Source organism: Glycine soja, chromosome 1, assembly GCF_004193775.1.
Source record: "Glycine soja cultivar W05 chromosome 1, ASM419377v2, whole genome shotgun sequence".
NCBI classification, from domain to species: Eukaryota; Viridiplantae; Streptophyta; class Magnoliopsida; order Fabales; family Fabaceae; genus Glycine; species Glycine soja.
In genome coordinates this window covers 44,334,474-44,350,809 of record NC_041002.1, presented here as the reverse complement: position 1 = coordinate 44,350,809, position 16,336 = coordinate 44,334,474, and the positions used below count along the sequence as shown (strand labels likewise).

At 37.7% G+C, this 16,336-nt stretch overlaps 1 protein-coding gene across 1 annotated transcript; it reads left to right on the top strand.

Annotated features, from left to right (window-relative positions):
* Nucleotides 1-15,000: 15,000 nt before the first annotated feature.
* Nucleotides 15,001-16,099, top strand: LOC114381469 (protein EMSY-LIKE 3-like). The gene is made up of 3 exons (XM_028340762.1): nucleotides 15,001-15,246; nucleotides 15,344-15,476; nucleotides 15,939-16,099. The coding sequence occupies exons 1-3, from the start codon at nucleotides 15,001-15,003 to the stop codon at nucleotides 16,097-16,099; spliced, it is 540 nt and encodes a 179-aa protein (XP_028196563.1).
* The last annotated feature ends 237 nt before the right edge of the window (nucleotides 16,100-16,336 follow it).

Sequence of the window (16,336 nt, the reverse complement as noted above, 5' to 3'; positions counted from 1 at the left end):
CTATGAACTCTTTTCTTTCTATTGGAATTAAATTTCCAATTTTCGTCAATTGTATTATTGCATTATTCCTCATTATTTTTTGAACTGATCACCTGATACACGAATCGATTAATTGTCATGAACAAAAGTCATTAATTGATTAACTTATGCAATAATAGGATTCATAGGGTTTGTATGAACCATCTTATCCTAGGATTTCAAATCCGATTAACATTGTTAATTAACCTCTTTGTGCTTAATCTTCTTTCTAATTCAAGACCTCATGGACAAAAAGGATAGAAGAGGGTTTTCAGAACATGAACCAAAGCTTAATCATGTTGACATTAGCTGACGAAAAATGGTCAGTACCTATTTTCATCACATTCCTTTTGTCAGCTAATTTCAGGTGTCCTTCCTTCATTGTGCTTTGCACTGTGTTCCTAAAAGCAAAGCAATTTGTCGTGGTATGGCTGTAAGCATTATGCCACTTGTAGTACCTCTTGTTCTTCAATTCCTAGGTGGAGGAGTTTTTTGGGCATTAGGGAGCCAAATTTTTTGATCTTCGACATGTGATCAAATATTTGATTAGCTCTAGAAATATTAAAAAGGTAGGGTTCCTTCCTTTCAACTTCTTTGCCTTTAAAAGGGCCTTAAAGATGGCCAGGAATACGAATTTCCTTTCAATAATTCATCTGCCATTTGTTTGGTTACCAAATCATCCCCAGACAAATCCTTTTTATTTATATGCTACCACGAAAATTGTGTGAGGATTCCTACTTCCTTTATGTGACTTTTGCTGGTCTTTTTTGTAGATGAATTTCTCCACTCTTGAGGTTTTGACGGATAACTATGCTAGGTCCACACAATTTTGTGTAATGAGTCATTCCCTCGATTAGGAACTCATGTTACTATCAGTTATGTTGCCATATTTCACTTTTGGGAATTGAACATTGCATTTGCTCTTTATTTGCCTAAGTTTCTCCAAGAAATTAGCCACAAATTCATTATCTGGTTGCTTGGTATTTATCAAGTCCACCATTGAAACATTTGGTTGAGGAGAATATAATTTGTCATGAATGCAATCTCCCATGTCTATCCAATTGCTAATAAAATTAGGAGGTTGGTTAGAGTACCAGTAAAAGTCATTCTTACCAAAGAGAAAGTAAACAACTACAACCGATAGTAGTAATTTTGACTATCATTTCCTCATTGAGCCGTGAATTGACTTACATGCTCCATAGCCGACATACCATCCTTTCTTGAAAATGTAGCAAAGTTAGGAACTTGTAGCTCTAAAGTGCTTTCAACATATTTTGGCTATTACATTAGATTCAATAGCCAAAAGAGTTGCAAGTATGGGCTCAATCCATACTAGACTCGAGCTCCCCAAAGTAGCCATAGAAAGATCCAGACTACCAAGCATTGAGAAGGTTGTGTATGTCCCTGGTGGCTTGTAGGATGGCATATACTTGTTTTGCCCTAAGGGGTAACTGATAACTTGCATGGTGTTGGGTGATGACTCCCATTATGTGAATTCCTATCATTGGAATATTCTAATTAGCATAAACGGGAGAAAAGATACCAGGGTACACTGGTGGAAACCAATTGGCCTAGCCACATTAGGTGGACGCTTGGCCATTGGCACAATCCTATTGTATTAGAGGAGGCCTAAAAGCCTTAACGCCTGTCGCAGGCCCAATCACCAAAGGATGGTTTGGCTGTACCCAAGGTAAAGAGTTAGTTGACTCCTCTAGCCTACCATGTTGATGGTGTTCCTCCCTTCTGGCTTTCTTGATATCATTCATCACGATAGGCTTCACAATGTCAAATAGTTATTTAGAGATCTGTTGCATGATGTCATGAACTCCCAGTCTATTTGTGGTCGAATGACTTAAGGAATGAGTAGTGCCATCTCCAACATCGAGGCCAATGTGTTACTAGAGGTTTCTCCCTCACCGTGCACGTAATCCTCCAGAATAAAATTAAGGTTATTGGATATAGTTGTCATTGCTACCATAGGGGTAAGGGAAACCACAATGGTCGTGGACATACCAGTTGACACACCACCTACCTAAGTGGTGACACAATGACCTAATGATTTCTTCGATGATGGTTTCATAGTTTTTTTTTCTAGATCTCATTTGCATATGCCAGGGATGATCAGGTAAAACTATAAGAAACATCAGCGATATAATCGGGTTGCCACTAGGAATGCCAAAATTATGTTTGTACAAAATATGATTAGTCTTTGTGTTAGCCAACACTAGTGAATTCTCTTTAGGTGATTGACTCAAGGAAGAGATTTTGTTCCTTGATTAGGTTCTTGGTCAACTCTAGAAAGCTTTTCAGTAGTCGTGAATCTGAGCTTTCTATGTTAAACTCCTCATATGTGAAATTGCGATATATGAACTAAAAGTGCATGAAAGGTAAAAGAAAACATTAAAAACAATGAAACCAGTAAATGGATTGTAAATTTGAAAAAAAAGTTAATTCTGGTTAATGATGGTCATGGGCCTTGATTACATCATATTTCCCCCTAATTATAGGTAATTACATCTTGTATCTTCTTTTTTGCTTCCTGCACCTCCCAAAAGACTAGAAAGGACAAAACTACCCCTCACCAGAATGACACCCTTATAGCAACCCCTTCCATCGACACCCTCCCCTCCAACGAAGCCATCGTCCACAATGAGTGGGAACTCTTTGCTTCTTCTGCTTCTTTCCACTCCATGCTTGGTTTTGGTATTGCTCTCTTTCAACCACCATGATGTCTAAGTATTGGCTACACATTTAATTTTTCCATGCACCTTTCTAGAACAACCTTTTTGGAAGTATAAAAATATACTTCTAGAAAGGCCTTTCCAGAAAGAAAAAAAATAGAATATTTTGGAAAGACCTTTTTAGAAGTATATATTTATACTTCGGGAAAGATTGTTCCAGAAGTCAATTTTTATACTTCTGGAAAGACCTTTCTGGAATAGTAAAGAAAATTAGTGTATTCTGGAAAGGCCTTCTAGAAGTATAAAAATTGACTTCCAGAACAACCTTTTTAGAAGTATAAAAATATACTTCTGGAAAAGTCTTTCCATAAACGTAAAATGGAAAAGTATATTCTGGAAAGGTCTTTAGAAAGTATATATTTTCTTTTTTTACTTTTGGAAAGATTGTTTCGGAAGTAAAAAACATACTTCTAGAATGGCCCTTCTGAAGTGTAACAAAAATAATGTATTATGGAAAAGTCTTTCCTGAGTAGGGTCAAGTTTTGTCCTCACTTTCCTTTTCGACTTTGTTTGCAATTTTTTTTTCCTGCGGAAGGATCGACAACAATGGTGGTGGGTGGTTGTGGCATTGATGTTTGGTTCAACAATGGTATTGGGTGGAGGTGGGATTTGCTTGGGAGAGGTAGGAGTATTTGTGTCTGTTCAGATCTTTTAGGAGGTGTAGAAAGCAAAAAGGGATGTGCAAGAAGCAATTGCCCTATTTATAATGGTAAACACAATTATAACCAATTATGAGCTCCTAACCCACTACCCAATATTTTAGAAGATCATTGATTATATGATTCTAATTGCTTTTCATTTGTAAAAACTTCTCTAATCCATGTCCACGCAGGTAGTTTCACATCAAATAATGGGTTTATCATTTTATCCTTCCAATTATACCCTTCTTTTTCCTTGTTAGTTAAATATAAATTTATGATGTCCACTATCACTATTAGAAAAAACATCTTCGACGACGGTTTTGGGAGACATTTGAGGATGGTTTTGAACTGTTTTAGAATTTTTTTTAATAAAAAAATTACAAAAAAATTTAGAATTCTAAGACAATTCTAAAATAAATCATCTTAGAAATTTAAGATGATTTTTTTGAGAACCACTTAGAATATATTTTTTTTAAAAAAAATGAATAAAATTTTTTTTTCGTCTAGAAACTCATGAATCGTCTACGTGTATAGGTCACCACCAATGAATACCATTTTGTAGCCATTATATAGATATCTCATGCGACAGTTATGTATCTACTGGAATAGCTTCCTCAACCTTTCAACAACTGAAGCTGCCGTTGGTTGGCTCAAGTACAAGGTCATGTTTAAAATCTGCAAAGCAAGATCTTTGTTAGCAAACACTTAGGACAATTTTAAATTTTATGAATATGAGAACAAAGCCAATAATAACATAAAAAGACGAACCTCGTTAATATGTACTTCTTTAATTAGAAAGTACAACCCAAATTTCATCACAAAATTTTTCGTACTATATTCACTGGGAAACAATCCAATATACACAATTAAAGCACAAACTAGAAATCAAGTAAATATGGGCATTGCGACAAATTTAATTCCTAATATAGTTTGTGTGAATAAGAGTGTGTTTGATTAAAACTGTATTTAATATAACTATTTTAAAAAACTATTTTTTAGAAAATAGGAGTGGAGATAGAAGATGAGACAATGTAAAAATGACCACAAGTGCTTCAAAATTGAGTGGAAAAGCAAAACAACTTAAAGATGCCATGGGTTTTTTTATTTTAACAACTCAAATAAGTTTTTGTGTTTTTTTATTTTATTTTAAAAAATAGGAGATAGTTTTCAAAAATAGGAAACAATAGACCCTAAGTCATTTGAAGTTATATTTTAAATTTATTTTGGAGAAGTTATAAAAAATATGGATATTCAATACTTGAGGGATTACTTATATAGTTTTATTACTTTAGGAGCTACTTAAGAAATAAGATAATACTTCAGGGACAACATTAGTGCTTTATTCTTTTAATAAAATACAGAGAACTTATTTTTAGTGAGCAAAAATTATTGAAACTACGTCCGTTAAGAATTTAGTTATACTGTAAAACTACATTAGCAAAAATTATTGCACTATATAACACATTCAAGATAAGATTAAATGCTTTAGGAGATGAAACTCAAATTCAACAGAGATAGCACAAAGATTTTCATTAAATAAGGACTTGAGGAAAGTAGGATGCAAAAGGGTGTCAAATCATTACCTTCAAAAGCGAATTTACAGCAACACACATCTCACTTCAAACAAATTTAGAGTTTTCAATCTCTACATCAGATACCTCAAATTTTTCATTCAATTGTGCTGAAATAGTAGGATAAAGATAAGGTTTTACCGTGTTCATGCTTGCACAAATAGGTTTGGAAAATAGTCACTATATAATTGAAGACTTCCATAGTCACTATATAATTATGCAAACCCACAATGAAGAATAATATTTGAAAATAGAAGTTATGACATGGCTAAACGGTTGTTAGATCAAACATTAGAAGCAAAGTTGTAGTGTATGTAAAATAATTCCAAAGAAAAGACAACCAGATGACAGATTGAAAAGCACCATATTCTTTTCAAACTAGTTTTAACAACAATTGCAAATTATGATAGTATTTCCATATCACAAAGAATCTGACTAACCTTTGTAGGAATTGCATAATATGGGCAAGTAATTTTAATGAGGAAGCTTTCATTTTGCCATTTGGTTTCTTTCCAAAACACCCCTTCAAGCTTGGAATTCTAGAACTTAAATAGTCCCTAAGATTTATATGCTTCAATACTTGCCCCCGAAGACAATTGATGTTGAACAAAAATTAATGGAGTGCAATTTCATGAATAAAGCTGTAGTACAAACTTAGAGAAACACACAATGAGGCAAGAGCTTTTAATAATGATTGAAAAAAGAAGGATCATATTAAAGAGCAAAAAACAAGAAAAAACATAGAAAAAGACATACTTCCAAAAAGCTTCTCTGTGGCTTTGACCACTACTTGAGAACTCCTGTCAAGAGGAACATTTGTATGCTGAAAACAATCATCGTATAACTATTTATATGCTGAGAACTCATGTACAAACTCATTTATGCATAATATCACAAATTCATGTTCTTTCATGATACTAAACTTCTTTCATGATAGGTACGACCGCAATAGTCTACAAAGTAGAAATTTTATCAATATACATAACTCACGACTTTGAAGAATAAAGATAATCAAATAAGCATACTTCGTATGGTATTAAGACACTAATTGCAAGTAAACTTGTTCAACTAAAGTAATTATATTTGACCATTGGAAGAAATGTTGAAAGTGAGGGGGGAAGGAAAAATATGAAGCTTGGAACTTCAACTAAAGTGCATTTTGTTTACCTTGTAGTACCTTTATCCATAAGGAGAATTGTTTCTACAATTCAGAATCATCCTGCAAAAAGAAAGAAAATTCTTTAGTGATAAATGGCAAAAGAAACAAGAGCAATTGAAAGTTGAAATAAATGGTACAAACTCAACATTTTCATGTGATCATTGTTTACAAGGATAGCAACACATTTTCCTTCTTCTTCAAAAACATAACCCTAATTGAATTGAAACCAAAGTCCAAATGAAATTAATTAGTGCAAATAAACATCTAAAGAGGTAATGAAAGTACTCACCTTCTATAGTTGACTTAAAGAGAAATTGCTCTACTTTCCTTCCAATAAAGTGGTAGAACAAGACTTGATTGTTGCAACTCCTTGAGATGTCCCCACCTGGGTTGCCTTAACAGACCTAATGCAAAAAATTTAAAAATTTAGAGAAGCAAAAGTAGATATATGCATAGAGGATTTAAGTCCAATTATTTAAACCAATCGGGGTCAACTTCTCTATAATTATATATACACTTTTGTTTACCTTTATTTTCCTGTTATGTGGATGTCGGGGTAGGAAAACAATTAATGTTCTATAGTCACCATATTCATCAAGTGGAGCTTGATCATAATAAGATTTTATGACATAAGAAGAACTCGTTCTCCCCAAGTTAGTTCCACCATGGTACTAAGTTTGTAAAACAAAAATAAAAAAATGTAAGTTAGAGGTTATTCTAGCAACAGAGAATTGATTGCAATCCTGTAAGCCCAGAGAACGTCATCTAGCTTCAAAGCCCAATCCTTTCTTGATGATGCAACAGTCTTCTCAAGGATCCACTTTAGCTCTCTATTTGAGACTTCTGCTTGACCATTTGTTTGGGGATGATAAGGTGTGGCCACATTGTGTCTGACATTGTAATGTTCCAAAACTTTTTCAATTGCGCGTTGCAAAAGTGTGTTCCCCCATCACTGATTAGGGCCCTCAATACTCCAAAAAAAGAAAAAAATGTTTTTCTTTAAAATTTTTATCACTACTATGGCATCATTTTTGGGAGTGGCTATGGCTTCCACCCACTTGGACACATAATCCACAACTACCAAGATATAGATGTTCCCATATGAAGATAAGAGAGGTCCAACAAAGTCAATCCTCTACTAGTAAAAAATTTCTACTTCCATTATGTTTTGTAGAGGCATCTCGTTCCGTTTGGAAACCCCCCTTGTTCTCTGGCATTTGTCACAACGATGCATATAGTCATGAACGTCTTTAAAGATTGAAGGCCAAAATAAACCTACTTGTAGTACCTTTGCTACTGTCCTGTCTTCACTGTGGTGACTGCCATAAGGTGAACTATGGCAGTGCCAAAGGATACTCTATGCTTCCTCCATTGTAACACACCTCCTTAGTAGATTATCTGCTTCTAGTTTGAACAGATGTGGGTCATCCCACACATAGAAGCGGACATCGTGTAGAAACTTCTTTCGCTAACTCCAGTTGAGTTCCTCAGGAATGATTCCTGTGGCTTTGTAGTTGGCCACATCAGCAAACCAAGGTCTTATGGTGACTTGTAAGAGGAATTCATCTGAAAATTCTCCCCTTATCTCCAGTACTTCTTTAGTTACCTCCTATATGAGCCGGACCCATCTAATTAGCCTTGGTTTGGAATCTGCTTTGGTGAGAAAGTGCTTGATGGCGGCATGATTAGTGAAAATTACTTGATGCAACCCTACCCCGCAAGGGCATTGGATATAAGACTTCAAGTAGATTGGGCCATAGATGCAAGAGAAGACCCTAAGGTTCTCATGAGCCTTAGGGTAGATTTCGGGCCCATGGGCTAAGTATGAGCCCACTTATCTTAGTACATATTAGATTAACGTTTCATTATTTTTGGACCTTGTATTTAGGGCTCCATAATGTAGGTAAGGTACCCTAGAAATGTAGGATTTTTCAGCCCTTGTATTTTAGGGCACCTAGACTAGTTTTTGTATTAGGGGTAGTTTTGTAATTTCACATGCATTAAGTTAATATTTGATATGTGTTGGAAAATAAATTTAATTGAATTGGGAGAAGCCTAATCCAATTAAAATTTAGAGGGGGAGGTGAGCATTTGCTTGCTACACCACATTGCCACATCATATAGTCACACTTTGTGCATGTCTTTCATGCTTTACATGCCTCATGCCACCTAAGCATACTTAGTGGAGAATCTTGGACTTGATCTTGAATTAGTGGGCTGAACCATAGCTAAAATTCACTAATAATAATTAGTGAAATTTTGGCTCCACAAATTCAATTTCAAATTCAAGTGAAATTTGAATAGAAATTCAAATTTCCCTCCAATTTTGTGTGACACTTAGGCTATAAATAGAGGCCTTATGTGTGCATTTTTTTCAACTTTGATCATTTGAAAATTAAACTTCAGATTTCAGAGCTCTTTTAGAGTATAAAATTTCATGCTCTTCTCTTCCTCTCCCTTCATTCATCTCATTCTTCCTCCAAGCTCTTATCCATGGCCTCCTATGGTGGTGAGCTTCTTCTAGACTCATCTTCTCCTTGAAGTGGCGTCTCCTCTCTCTCTCTCTCTCTTCCTTCTCCATTCCGCTGACATTCTTCTTCCAAGAAGCAAAGGAATCCATTGATGAAGAAGATATTAGGCAAACAAGCTCCAATGGAGCTACATCATTACTACCTTTGACCCCACCAAGTATGACCTGAATTTTTCCAAGGCAAAGACAATGGCTAGCCTCTCCTTCTTCGTAGTGGCATAATTAATTTGTGCTTCATTGAGAACTTTGCTAGCATAGTAAATGGCATGGAATGTCTTGTCTTGCCTTTGTCCAAGGACTGCACCCATTGCATAATCACTGACATCGCACATTAGTCAAATTCTTTATTCTAGTCGGGGGCGATCATTACTGAGGAAATGGTAAGCTTGTCTTTTAGGGTCTTGAATGTTGCTAAACATTCTTCATCAAATTTGAACACGATATCTTTGTTCAACAAATTGCTCAACGGTCTTGCAATTTTTGAGAAATCTTTGATGAATCTTCTGTAGAACCTGGCTTGTCCTAGGAAGCTCCTGATGCCTTTAACATTTGATGGTGGTGGCAACTTTTCAATGACATCAATCTTTGTTTGGTCTACCTCAATTCCTCGGGTCGAAATTTTATGGCCTAAGACTATGCCTTCTCGAACCATGAAGTGACACTTCTCCCAATTTAGTACTAAGTTTGTTTCCACGCATCTTTGTAGTACCATCTCCAACTTCTTCAAACAACTTTCTAATGAGGGCACAAATACTGAAAAGTCATCCATGAATACTTCGATGCTTTTCTCCACTATATCTGCAAAAATGGCCAACATGCACATTTGGAATGTGGTAGGTGCATTGCACAACCCAAATGGAATCCGTCTATAGGCAAAGACACCAAAAGGGCATGTGAAGGCCATCTTCTCCTGATCCTTGGGGTCTACAACAATCTGATTATATCCAAAGTATGCATCCAAGAAGCAATAATAAGCGTGTCCTGCAAGTCTCTCCAACATCTGATCCATGAAGGGTAGAGGGAAATGGTCTTTCCTTGTGGCTTCGTTGAGCTTGCGGTAATCGATGCATAATTTCCAACTAGTGACAGTTCGTGTTGGTATCAGGTCATTCTTTTCATTTCGAATGACTGTCATGCCCTCTTTCTTCGACACCACCTAGACTGGGCTTACCCAAGCGCTGTCGGAGATGGGGTAGATAAGCCCAACCTCTAGAAGCTTGAGCACCTCTTTCCTCACCTGTTCCTTCATTGATGGGTTGAGCCTTCTCTGGGGCTGTCTGACTGGTCTATAATCTTCCTCCATCATTATCTTGTGCATACAGTAGGCAGGGCTGATTCCCTTGTGGTCTTATATGTGCCACCCAATTGATGCCCTGTGTCTTTTTAGGATATCTACCAACCTATTTTCTTCTTCAGATGTGAGTTCATTGCTGATCACCACAGGCTTAGTCTCATTCTCTTCCTAGAACACGTACTTCAAATTGTTAGGCAGGGGTTTCAGCTCCACCTTGGTCTTCCTCTTCACTGGTTAGGCAGACTACAACATTTATCAAAGCTTTCTCCAGTGAAGTTTGTGTAGTTGCAAGAGTGCTGATGTCTTCTTTATCGATCTCTTCCACCTTGAGGCACCTCCTGTCATCCTCTGGGTATTTTATTGCCTCAAAAAGGTTGAAGGTTACCTTTTAGTTGTCAACACTCATTTCTAGATTTCCATTCCCCATATCTACCACACAATTGGCAGTTAGCATGAAGGATCTGCCTAGGATATGAGGAATCTTCGTGTCTTCTTCTATGTCCATGGTAACAAAATCTATCAAAAAAGTGAAGTGGCAGACTTTGACAAGGACATCTTCTACTACCCCATATGGTCTTGTGATTGATCGGTCTGCTAGCTGGAGTGTCCTCAAGGTGGTACTCAGCTTGTAGTTGCTCCCAATCTTCCTATGTGGTATCTTCGGGAAGTAAACCATCCCATTGCACAAGGACTTGCAGTCTGGGCTTGCCGGAGTTTGAGTTATGCCTAGTGTCCACAATGGCTAAAGGTCACACCAATGGTTGATTATCGATTACAACTGGTGGCAATGAGAGGGGTGGATTATTATCAGGTAGGGGTGGCTGATGAAAGGGTTTAAGCATAGAACAGTGGAACACTGGATGGATGCGGGTACCTTCAGGTAGTTGAAGCTTATAAGCAGCTGGCCCAATTTGATCCAGTATCTTGAAGGGCCCATAAAATCTCTTGTTAAGCTTATAGGATCCCCTTCGTTGGCCCGAAACTGAGGACTGTCGATGTGGCCGAAGTCGCACCATGACCCAGTCTCCTATGTCAAAATAGACATCCCTGCGTTTCATATTAGCTGTGTGCTTCATCGCCAGTTGGGCTTTCTCGAGCTTCTTCCTTATTTCAGCAAAAGCAGATTCCTTGTCTGATAAGAACTCATCTACTGCCTCCACTTTAGACGAGCCTGTAATATACTGGGGCAGGCTTAGTGGCTTCTTCCTAAATGTAATTTCGAATGGTGAAACACTTGAACCTGAGTGTTGCGACGTGTTGTAAGACCATTCTACCTAGTTGAGAAATTTGCCCCAAGACGAAAGTTTCTTGTGGACGAAGGCGCGTAGGTATTGTTCGATAACGCAATTCAAAACTTTTGTTTGTCCGTCTATCTATGGATGATAGGCCGAGCTCATTCGCTATTGCGTGCCACTCATCCGAAATAGGTCTTACCAGAAATGGCTTATGAATAACGGGTCTCAGTCGGAAACCAAGTTGCGTGGCATGCCATGAAGCTTACCGATGATGTCCATGAATAGGACAATGATAGAATAAGATGTGTGCTGATTTGGTAGCATGCCCAGGTGAATGCCTTTGGAAAATCGATATACTTCAACCAATATGGCAGTATATCCGCGAAATGGAGGTAGGCCGATGATGAAGTCTAAGGAAAGGTCCTTCCATGGCCGACAGGGTACCGACAAGGGACATAAGAGACCGACGACCTTCTTAGTCTCATACTTAGTGTGTTGGCAATCGGCACAAGCTACCACAAAATGTTTCACATCTTTCCTCAATCCAGGCCAATAAAAATTTTCAGTTAGCCGTGCTAAAGTTTTTGTCACGCCCATGTGGCCCCCCGTCGGAGTAGAATGATACTCTGTTAAAAGTGTTTGGATGAAAGGAATGCCTTGCGGCAACCAAATACGGCCCCCTACAATATTAACCCTTGAGTGACAGAGTAGTCAAGGAAAGCTACTAGCTGAGGTAGTATGGCCTGTCGGAAATCGGTAAAAGCGGATTCTTGGGCTAATTGCTTCTTGAGTTCGTCCAAAAATGTCAAGCAAGGTACTTACAATAGTAACATGGTCCCCTCTATCCTCTCAGGCATACTGGATAATGCATTAGCCACTATATTAGTATTACCAGATCGATATTGAATGCAATAATCATAACCCATGAGCCTGGCTAAGTACATCTGCTGCTCCGGGGTTTGAATGACCTGAGTCATGAGCTCCTTGAGGCTTCTGTCATCAGTTAGAATGATGAATTGATGACCAATGAGATACTGCCGCCATTTCTTAACAACCGTCGTTATCGCACACAATTCGTGCATATAAGTGGAGGCTTGTAGCAACTTAGGATTGAACAGTTTGCTAAAAAATGCAATTGGGTGCCCTTTTTGTGAGAGCATTGCTCCCATTCCTATCCCTGATGCGTCCGTTTCCATAGTAAATGGAAGGGTGAAATCTAGTAAGATAAGAACAGGGGCTGAAGTCGATGCTTCCTTCAGTGTACAAAAGGCCTATTTAGCTTCATTGGTCCATTTGAAGGGATCCTTCGTAGTGGTCTTGATCAAAGGAGCAACAATTAAAGCATACCGATGAATGAATCTTCTGTAGAATCCGACGAGACCCAGAAAACTGCGTAGGGCTCACGTCGTTTTCAAAACTGGCCATTGATGAATAGCTTGGACTTTAGAAGCAACGGGTGTAACCCCTTGACCAGAAATGACATGACCCAAGTATTCCACCTGTTGTTGCGCAAAGAAACACTTGGAGAATTTAAGTACAAATTGGTTGTTAAGGAGGACTTTTAATGCTCTTTCCAAGTGAATCAAGTGATCTGCCAAAGTATGACTATAGATTAAAATGTCGTCAAAGAAGACGATGATGAAACGACTGAGGTATGGTCGGAAAATTTCATTCATCGTAGCTTGAAATGAAGAAGGTGTATTGCACAAACCAAATGACATCACCTTGAACTCGTAATGGCCATGGTGGGTTCGAAAAGCAGTCTTGGCAACACCAGGTTCATGCATCCGAATTTGATGGTAGCCATGTAAAAGATCCAGTTCGAGAACCAGCTAGCGCTCCCCAGTTCGTCCAATAGTTCGTCAATCATGGGAATGGGAAAATGATCCTTAACCGTTATCGCATTCAGTGCCCGATAGTCAAGAAAAATGCCAGGACCCATCGTGCTTCTTGACCAAAAGAACAGGGGACGAGAAAGGGCTGATGCTTGGACGGATAAGCCCTTTCTGCAACATGTCCTCAACTTGGCTTTCAATTTCTTGTTTCTGAAAGTGAGGGTATCTATATGGTCTAACATTCACAGGGTCAGAGTTGGGTTGAAGGTGGATGTGGTGGTTTGTGGGATGAGATGGAGGTAAGGATTGGAGTTAGTGAAACAGGGAATTGATTTGGTGATGAGAGGTTGAATTTTAGGAAGAAGGTGGGAAATGTTTGGGCTTGAAGGAAGCTCTGTGGTTGTGATTGCAATATGGAAATAAGCGCTCGCGCCATCCTTCCGGAGAAGACGATGAACCTGGGGAGGTGAAAAAAGGTGCAGGGTTGATGCATCATCATCCCTTAGCTCAACTAAATGGCCATTATGAAAGAATTTCATGGAGAGGGTATTATAATTTGTGTGAATGGGGCCAAGAGCCTTGAGCCACTGGCACTACTACAAAAGTTCCTTTCCACGTCGCGGTATCTACGTCGGTTATCAAAAAACCGATGTAATACATGATGCGGTGGCATTTTTGCAATTAATGCCAACTATATTATGCCGTTAAGGATGATTTTTATAAAACCACCTTTGATGTTAACGTTATGAAGGTGGTTTTATAAAAACCATCTTTGATCCAAGTCATTTTTAATTATTTAATTCATTTTCACTTTCATTAATTCACAAAATCAACATGAATCTAAAGCTAAAAAGCTTCCAATAATCGAAGAAATGGGATGCTCCTAAGGAGAACGGAGGAGTGTCGTGTGGGGTTGTTGGCAGAGAAGTACGCAAAGGAACATTGGAGTTCTTTTCGGAGAAAGAAAACCAAGAAACACAACAACCACACCCTGGAGAAGGGGATGCTCCAGAGAAGAACCCTCACTGTGTCGCCATGGTGTTGTTGGAGAAAGAGCACACAGTGGGCACGTGATACAGAGAGAACAAGGCGAGGAAGACTGGTGCTGTCAATTTCTATTGTCGTTGTGGTGTTGTCAGAGAAGAAGCCTGACGAGGCCGTGCAACACAGAGTGAAGAAGACCATGAAGCAGTAACCTCTCTCTACTACTTTCCCCCTTTTCACTTCCAGTTAGGTTTCTCTCTCTCCCTCTCTCTTCAATTCTTTAGGTTTTTCTTTCTATTTCTTTCGAATAGAAACTTCTTCGAAGAAATTAACAAAACCACAACAATTATTGCCATCGATTCGTTCCACAATTTTCTTTCTTTTTTTGTGTGTGTTCAGTTTTCTTTGATAAATCGCTACTGAGATAAGCTCTTGCTTTTTGGTTCTTGCTCGTTTGCTGATGTGACCTAAAATTTGGGGGAAAGAGGGGGGGGGGGGGGGGGGGGCTTAATTGTGCTTTGAGGTTTTGACTTCTATGAATTGGATGTTTTTTGCTCACAAGATCATCGCTTGTCTCTTTTTCCTACTATTATTTTGAATGGTTTATTGTGATATTGACCAACTTTGAATTCAAGCTTGGAATGGTATGCTGTATGAATGTGGTTTTTAATGGGTCAACTACTTGAATTAATGCATTGGAATAATTCGTACATAGTGAGTAGTTGGTGGTTTCTGCTATTAAGTTTTCCCCTTAGCAAAAGCAACAACATCTAGTTGATTGTTTTGTTGTGTTAGTTGTGTTGTTGTGTGTGATGTGTTGTGTTGTGTGGTATTGGTTGTGGTGTGTTGTTACTTTTGTGACTCTCCGTATGTAGAGAAGTGTTAATTGCAATGTGTTTCCTGTGCATGAGTTTTATTTTTATGCTGAAAAATATGGGTGTTGTTGAATGTTGATATTTGCTTCATGGATTCAAGATTTGGACTTGGTTGTTATGTCTCTTGACTTGGTTGTGATGATTACAAGAACTGATGATGACCTTCCACCAACCCATCAAAATAGAATTTCCAGGGGAGGAAGAGGACATCTCGCTGGGAATGAGAGATCTGTTGTTGGTTCAATTCCTTACCCAAGGATGTATAGTGAAATTGATAGGGAGACCCAAATTCATCTACTTGAGCAAGAAGCATACAGTTCAGTTCTAAGAGCCTTTAAAGCTCAAGCCGATGCTATTACTTGGGTATGTTTTATCATCTTGTTTAATCAAATATAGCATTTTTTGAATTTTATTTATTAGGTGTAAGTGACTGCTGCTACTTCACATGTGTTTTCTTTAGGAGAAAGAAAGTTTGATTACAAGGCTGAGAAAAGAACTGAGATTGTCAAATGAGGAGCACAAAGAACTTCCAGGTCGGGTTAATGTTGATGTTGTGGTACAAAGGATAAGGTCTGATAAAATAGTGAAGCAAGGTTTTTTGTTGGTCTATCTATATTTTCAAAATGAGTTTGTCATGACTTTCCATTGAGAGAGCATCATTTGATTCACTGGCTATAGGAGAATGAAAAATTAATGAATTGAAAAGTAATGGAATTACTGCCAAAGGATGATAATGCTTGCATCTTTGTAAATAAAATTTATGGAGTAAAAGTCCCTTAATATTTTATTCTGTAAAAAGAAATTATGAGAGAAAAGATATAGGTGGAGGATAAGATTTTGTAAAGCAGTCAAAGCATATAATAATTTTACAATATTTGACAGTAATTTTTCCTTCCAGCCTCCTTGTTGTGCCCCTAGGGAAAGCTCTTATGTTTCAGTAGGAACATGTAAAGATTGCACCACGGTAATTAAATTGATGTTTTTCATCCTTTTTATTATGTTTTTGTTTGAATAGTTTATTGTTTTTATTTTGAGAACTTAATCAAATGCTTTAGAAATTGTGCAGTGTTTTGGTCACTCTGATCTCCATAATGATCATCCATCTACAACACAATTTAGGAAGAAACTGCCATGGTTTCTTAGTTCTCTGCCATCTGCAGATTGTGCAAAAGGTGGTCATGGAGCTTACACCAGCAGTGTTGAACTGAAAGGTTAATTAATTTAAAAATTTTTCTTATGTCCATGTTCTCATGAAGATTGAGATTTTTTCCATATTCAATGTTTTATATGTTTTTTGAGCAATACCTTCATATATGTAAGACTGCACTGATCAACCTTGCTATAGCTATTGGTTAATATTGATTATTAAGACTTAGATGTGGCTTTCTAAAACTAGTCAATCTTTGCATATTGTTGTACATTGTCATTGCTGTAGACTATTACTTTCATTTGA